Source organism: Apaloderma vittatum, unplaced genomic scaffold, assembly GCF_000703405.1.
Source record: "Apaloderma vittatum isolate BGI_N311 unplaced genomic scaffold, ASM70340v1 scaffold27817, whole genome shotgun sequence".
NCBI lineage: Eukaryota > Metazoa > Chordata > Aves > Trogoniformes > Trogonidae > Apaloderma > Apaloderma vittatum.
The window spans coordinates 12,821-20,012 of NW_009726142.1; the positions used below are offsets into that span (position 1 = coordinate 12,821).

At 52.4% G+C, this 7,192-nt stretch overlaps 1 protein-coding gene across 1 annotated transcript in view; it reads left to right on the forward strand.

Moving 5' to 3' along the window:
- LOC104276755 (protein kinase C beta type) overlaps positions 1-7,192 on the forward strand; it is a gene marked incomplete at its 5' end in the record, with an annotated part of 35,842 nt that overhangs the window by 11,403 nt on the left and 17,247 nt on the right. Inside the window, 3 exons of the mRNA XM_009873180.1 lie at positions 2,512-2,603; positions 3,491-3,553; positions 5,152-5,290. Coding sequence (XP_009871482.1) covers positions 2,512-2,603; positions 3,491-3,553; positions 5,152-5,290 — 294 coding nt within the window. The remainder of the gene's footprint in view (positions 1-2,511; positions 2,604-3,490; positions 3,554-5,151; positions 5,291-7,192) is intronic.

Below are 7,192 nucleotides of genomic sequence, written 5' to 3' on the forward strand. Positions count from 1 at the left end.
CAGGGGCATGTCCCCAAGCCGTGCCTTCGCTGAGGATCTCTCTTCCCCCTGGGGCTCAGCAGCAAAGGGCACAGCAGCAGCAGTGACACAGAAGTGATGAGTAATGGGTGCTGCGGAGCTGGGCGGGCGCCGTGGCTCTGACTCCTGTTGGCAGTAGGGAGTCGAGCAGGAGATGGGCCCAGCGAGCGCTGAAGGATGAGGAGGAGGAGGAGGGCATTGGAAGGAGCTCAGGGAGTTGTGCCTTGGCTGCCCAAGGGAGGGACGTGCGTGTTTTAGCAGCTCCGTGCGGGTCTCTGCAGGGGGTGTTACGATTCTGGGACTTGCTGTTGCTCAGGGAGTTTGGATGCTCCAGACTTGGCCAGCCCCTGTCCTTTCCTGCCATAACAGGAGCCAGGACAGCTCTCCCTACCCAGCCCTCTCTTCCAGCCCGTAGGCTGGCCAGCCATCTGGCTGCTTTATTCATGACATGGTTTTTTTTCCCTCTCTGAAGCACCAGCATTCTCTTCTCCACCCAAATGAGGAAAGCTCAAATCATGCTTTTAGAGCTCAGCTGGCTGTTTCAAGAGACTATCTTTTTAATATTCTTCCTTCTTCAAGTTGATCGATATATTTAGGAAGCAGCTGCAAATGAGCACAACAGTGCTTTGCTCTCCGGTTAGGGTGGCAGGATGACTCGGTGGCAGTGGCTGCTGAAGGTGACTTTGCCCGGTGCCTCAGCACAGCACAGAGAGGGAGCGACGCCTGGGCAGAGGCACTCTGCCCACACTCCTGGTCATCTGATAAGCCAAAAATCTCTTTTCTGTCTCAGGGATGCCACATATTTGACATAGCCGGAGTGCCCCATCAGTATTTAATTACCCCTGAGGCCACCCTGCTGGCAGGGTGGGCTCTGCATCCCCTTGGTCAGTAGCCCTTGTTATGGTAGTGCTCACATTTGCATATCTTCTGGGCTCCCTGTCCTTTCTGTCTTAAAAGCAGGGCAAGTTTCATTTAAGGAGATAAAGAATGAGAAATATGAATTATAATGTAATACTTCAAACTTGAAGCTCTGCCAGTGCTCCAGCCTTTGTGTCTTTCCTTCCATGGTCCAGGGCTGGGGAAAACCCAGGGATGTCTCTGAGCTCCAGGGATGTCTCTGAGCTCCAGGGATGTCTTTGGGTTCCAGGGATGTCTTTGGGTTCCAGGGATGTCTTTGGGTTCCAGGGATGTCTTTGGGTTCCAGGGATGTCTTTGGGTTCCAGGGATGTCTCTGAGCTCCAGGGATGTCTCTGAGCTCCAGGGATGTCTTTGGGTTCCAGGGATGTCTTTGGGTTCCAGGGAGGTCTTTGGGCTCACGACTGGTTTCTGAAGGCTGTCAGAAGTGGCTTGCTGTAAGAAGGGTGCTTCAGGCCTGATGTTAGGCAGCACTTTGCTGTTCTCACCCGTAACCGATGTGTCCCCAGGTCAGAGCACGGGTGTCTGCCGGCAGGGAAGACTCTGCATCCCGCTCTTGCGTGCACCCTGGTGGTCTGGAGCTATTGCTTCTCCCTCCCTGAGAAACACGCCGGGATGGTTTAGATTGGTGGCTTTGGCAGTCTTGCAGGATTTCCTTCACAGCCATTTCCCATTTAAAAAAAAATAAGAGCTGTGAAACATCAGAGGAAAGCGGCATTTCAAGGGCACGGATTCCTCAGAGTAAAGGTGTTACTGGTGCGGAGCTCCTGCTTTCCCGACTCTTGTGATTCCCAGGACTTGCAGGGCTTATGCTAGAGCTCGGTTCAGGATATGACATGATAAGATCCAGCTGCTTTTGTTTTATTAATCTGCGATTCTGAGCTTTGTGGGAATGCTGAGGCCTTATTTCTTGCCTTTGCTGCTCTCCTTGGGGCTGACCACAGCCCAGGCCTCCTCAAATTTCTAGCAAGCTGGCTTGGGAATTCCTTAGGTGTGCACCTGCGTGGCTGCCGCTCTGCAGAAGAGGAGGGGCCTTTGATCCGGAGACTTTTAATTAATGAAAGCCAAGTGCCTTTTACACATTAGAGGCAGCATCACGGTGTGTGTGCTTGTGGGCGGCTGTGATTGCCCCTACTAGCAAGTGCTTTAATTGATTCAAAGCCACTGATTGACCTGTTTGTTCTACTCTTAACAATTAATTAACCCTGTGTGAGCAGCAAGTGCACCCTCAGGCCAGGCTGGAGGAGGGAGGAGAGGGGGTGCAGCCTCCTCCTGCCTCCCTGGAGTCACTGGGGGCTGCCTTAGGAATTCCTGCCCTCACCTTCTCCACCAGATCTGTCTGCAAAGGTGCAGAGCTCAAGTCCAGAGCATTGCAAAGGAATTGTACATCTCTCGTACGGGCTCTGTGTGAGCACGAGCTCCACCTGCACCCCTTGGGGAGGGCAGTGATGATGATCGTACTGCCATGAAAAATACCCACTGGGGCTGTCAGTTGCCTTGGTCCTTACTTCTGACCCCTGCAGATTCCCTGCTCTAATAATTCTGCTGATAATTGTTTGCTTTTTTTTTTTTCTTTAGGACCGCTTGTATTTTGTGATGGAGTACGTGAATGGTGGGGACTTAATGTACCAGATCCAGCAGGTTGGGAGGTTTAAAGAGCCACATGCTGTGTAAGTTCAGTAGTTTGACACCCTCGGGGTAGGTATTTGATGTAGCTCTGTCATACAGCTGGAAATGGAGTCCAAGCCACAGGCTTTTGTAGTTCCAGTCCTGAGCAGGAAGGAAGGACAGCTGGAATTGGAGGATGCAGGATGGTTTTTTGTCAAGGATGCTGGTACCTGCAGCTCACCTGTGTTAACCTCTTCAGAAAAGCAGGAGGCAGGGAGGTTGGGAGGCGGCCAGTGAGCTCCAGCCTCTGTGCCCCAGCACAGCAGGGTTCTGCCCCATGCTCCCTGGGACATGAGAGAGACGTTGTGTCTTTGGCTTCTGTGCTGGGGCTGCCAACCTGAGTGTGATCTGGTGGCTCTTGGCTCCTGCTCCCTGTCATCTGGAGGGAGCAGGACGTGTTTGCGAAAGACTTTATATGCTTAAATAAAAAACACAAGCAGCGAGCAGAGCCTGGGTGGGTTTGAGCCGGTGGTCTGCGCTCAGGCAGAGTCCTTTGAGACCCAGAATATTCTTGAAAGGAGGCCGTGGCAGCGCGTGTTATCTCCTTGGCCTCCCCGAGACAGCAGATCACTTTTCAAGCAGCATCTCCAGCACACAGCAGCGAGCAGCCGTAGATCCCAGCTCTCTCTTAATGAGAATTAGTGTAACGAGAAGTGACAGCCCCGTGCTAGCCCACAGCAACCTGGTCGCATCCCCACCCGATGCGAGCGGAGGGCGGGCTGTGTCATTCTCGCGTGATACTTGTCTGATGTTTCCATGTTGTGGCTGTCTTTATCCCTTGGTCATGTATGCCCGATGCGTTTCGTTCAGCGCGATTGGATCTGAAAGGTTTTCATCTCGATTCATCTCCTTTAATTATCCGTCTTCCTCTTGAATCTTTTCATTTCAGATTCTACGCGGCAGAAATAGCCATTGGCCTCTTCTTCCTGCAGAGCAAAGGCATCATTTATCGGTAGGTGAGCGAGTTCCTCCTTCCTCTCCTTCCCCAAGAACCCCTCCGGAGCAGTGTTGGGACCGGGGTGCTCTGTGGGGCTCCTGTAGCCCCTCTCTGACCCCCGAGACCCCCGAGCGGTGCCACGGATGAGGTCTGGCAGCTGCTTGAAACATCCAAAACAAAGCTGGGGACCTCAGAGGGTCGCTGGGTTCTTGTCTTAGTCCCCGTTGTGTAGGAAGGCAGCTTTGGTTCCTCTCTTGCCTTTCTGTGCACGTGACACAAACACTCCCTGGCAGCACGGACCAGCTCTGAGCCACGTATTTTGCTGCAGGGCCCTATTTTCTTACCATTGGCGCTAAAACAAGTGCTCACGAGTGGCTTATTCTGGGGTCTGCCATGCGAGGCTGTTGCTTCTGGTTCCGACACTTCTTGCCCATGCACGATACGATTATGGTGTCCAGAGTTAACTGGGGTCCTGCCGAGGACCAGTCCAAGCTCTGATGCTGCTGGTTAGGCACTGGGACCAGCGTAGCGCTGCTTTTCCCTGCTTGGGAGTATACCCAGAGCCCAAGGTAGAGCAGAACATCCTAATGAGTGTCAGGAACCATTAACTGCTTTGCACAAAGGAACGCCAGCTGCGCTGCCAAAGTTATGAGATGCTGAAGACTGTTCTGAAGATGAAAGAAGTGGAGCAAACCTGACATGAGGGATTTTTTTTTTGCCATTAGCCGCTATAGAGAGATTCTAGTTCTGCCGGTCCCCAGTGCCCCTTCTTCCTTCCTTCCTCCGAATCTGAATCCAAGCTCGTGTCCATCTGCCTTTGGCCTGTCAGGGTTCTAAGCACTGACACAATAATTGGAAAAAGCAGGCTTAAAAAACATCAAGGAGGAGGGAAATCTTGCGGATGTGCTCTGATACTGAAATAGAGACCTTTGAGTAATGCTTTACCATGTCGAGCACAAGGCAGTAGTGGCACAGGTCAAAGCACTGCGTGATAACATAGAAATTGCACCTGAAATACTGAGGGTTTGCTGCAAAACTGTCCTTCAGGCTGGAGCCCCCGCCTCTGGGGAGGCTGCTCAGGGCTGGGAGTCACATGGAGAGCTCTGCAGAGAAACTGTCTCCACAGGCTGTGCTAAAGAGCGAAGCTCCTGCAGGGCTGGGTGTAACTGAGGGATATTCTGTGGACACGGATCAGAGAAACACGGTTTGCTTGTGTTTTCGTGGGGGAGCACAGCGTAGGTGATGCGGGGACTTCTGCTGAGTAGGTACTTCCTCATTGCTGGGGAGCTCTAAGTGCACTTTGATTTGCATAGGTGCAAGAAAATCTATTAAATCTGTCTCCCTGCTAGATGAGAGTGTTTTCCCTCGTACACTTAAAAGCAATTTGCCCAGCATGGTGTTCCTGTGGGTTAAAACTAAAATAAACACTTCATCCTGACAGATCTCTGACTTATTTCCACTCGTTTCCCCGAACATTATCTTGCAAAGAGCCTGGGTGTGAGATGAAGCCAGAGCTCGCTCGCAGGAGAGGACCTGGAGCCAGGAAACCGGTGTCTTTGCTGGGTGACTTCAGGGGTGGCCTTTCGTGTCATCTGCCTGCTTTCTCTCTGTAGAGACCTGAAGCTGGACAACGTGATGCTGGACAGCGAGGGGCACATAAAGATCGCGGACTTTGGCATGTGCAAGGAGAACATCTGGGACGGGGTGACCACCAAGACCTTCTGCGGCACTCCGGACTACATCGCGCCCGAGGTAGGGGACACAGCCCGTCCGATGCTCTTTCCCACAGGATGACCTTGCTTTGGGCGGCTTTCTGAAACGGGGATGTTAGTGAATTCACCACCAGCCTGGAGAATCCCCGCCTCGGCGCTGTGCATCCCCCCCAAAGGCTATCTTTAAAGAAGCAGCGATGCTGGAGCTGCCTCCCTTTGGTTGCTTCTGCCTCCGAGGACAGAAAACCCTCCCTGCAGGCTGTTTTCCCTCCCTGGGTGTTTTTCCCATCCCTGTGCCTCTCCAGTCCTCGGCACGCTCAGACCTCGCGGGCAGCTTCTCGCACGCTTCCTCGCTCCTGGAAGGGATGAGCCCAGGAGCTCAGCTTTGCCCCTCGCCTTGTGCGACAGCGGGAGTGGAATTGTCAGTGCAGAATATTCCTATGTGAAGTGGAAATCTTCAGATCTCTCCAGCCTGTGAAGGGCTGCGTGTCTGCGGGGAGAGGCTCTCTGTCTACAGCTCTTGGTCCCTCCAACGTTTCTTTGCGTTCGGTTATTATTTATGTGGTGGAGTCACGTGTGACGCTTGCATGAAGTGCTGTACGGGTGCAGTGTAATGTCCGACTTGTGAAACTCAGGTAGGTAATTATTCCCAGATGTCTGTTCCCTTAACATAAAAATATCCCTCTAAAATCTCGCCCTGCTGAATTTTCGATGATGAGATTAATATTTATTCACGTAAATATTTCACAGAGAGAGATTCTCTTTGCAAGGACATCATTAGATGTGCTTCTGTGGTAAACTACCTTGTGTTTTGCTGCAGCCAGAGAGGTTTTTAATTACTCCTTCAAACGTGTCTTACCTCATCCTACCAAGATTAATATTGGTGTTCTCTTGGTACGTAGCTCAGTCGCTGCGCATGATTAATACTCTTTCAAAGCAGGACAAATGACCAGTTCTCTTGGAATTTGCCTGAGCATTATCACTTAAACTCTTGCTTTCTTCTCCTTGCTCCACTTTTTTTTCCCTGAAAGTAAAACAGAAAATGGGAAGCTAGGATGCAAATTGCTGTGGTACCCAGGAGCGGTGTTAAAGCCTGCTAGCAGTGAGCAGAAAAGGGGGATGCAGCTGTGGGGAGGTCCCGGCCGGGCAGCCAAGCCCATGGCAGAGCCGGGCTCCCTGCGTGAAGCTTCGCTCCAGGGCCCTTGTGCTGGACCCAGCTCCCTCCCGTTGGGAAGCTGCAGTGCTCTCAAGCCAACGTGTCTTCAGGGTAGGAATGTCCTGGGATTTGCTTGACCCATTTTAAGGGCTTTTTCTATTCTAAGGTACAGCTCTGCGTGCCAAGGCGAAGGGCACAGAGCGCGAGTGACCCCACGTGCTGGGCTTCCTCTGAGCAAAACGTGTTCTTCAGCTCCGGGGTTTTGACCTTCCCTGAAGTGCCCTCGGTGACTTCCATTTGCAGAGAGAGCTTTCCTGCAAGGATTTCTTCTGAGTCCTGTTTTCTTGTAAAGGCCTTTATGGTGTGAACAGTTCACACCTAAGGTTCCCAGAGCACTCAGAAATCATCTAATGAACTTCAAGTGCACTTGGTCGAGGAATTTCAGAGCTGAAACTCGGCGTCTGGTCCCAGCGGGGAGGGTCAAGCCTGAGTGCAGGACACTGCCAGGGCTCTCGGGGTCCTGTCACCGCATCAGGATGCGTGGCCAGACCTGGCCAGAAGAGGAGATCAGTGTGGGTCTTGTTCTCTCACCGTGCCTTGAAGCTGATGCTTTCGCAGGATGGAACTTGACTTTTCGTAGGCGGGGTGGCAGCACCTGACCTGCCCCCTGATGGATCTCCTGGTCTGGGCCTGTTGGAAGCTGAGGAGTATTTTGCATGAATGGGGCGGCTGAAGAGGAGTCTCGGGGGGTTGCAAGCATTGCCGGTGGCTACAGGACTGGAGCCT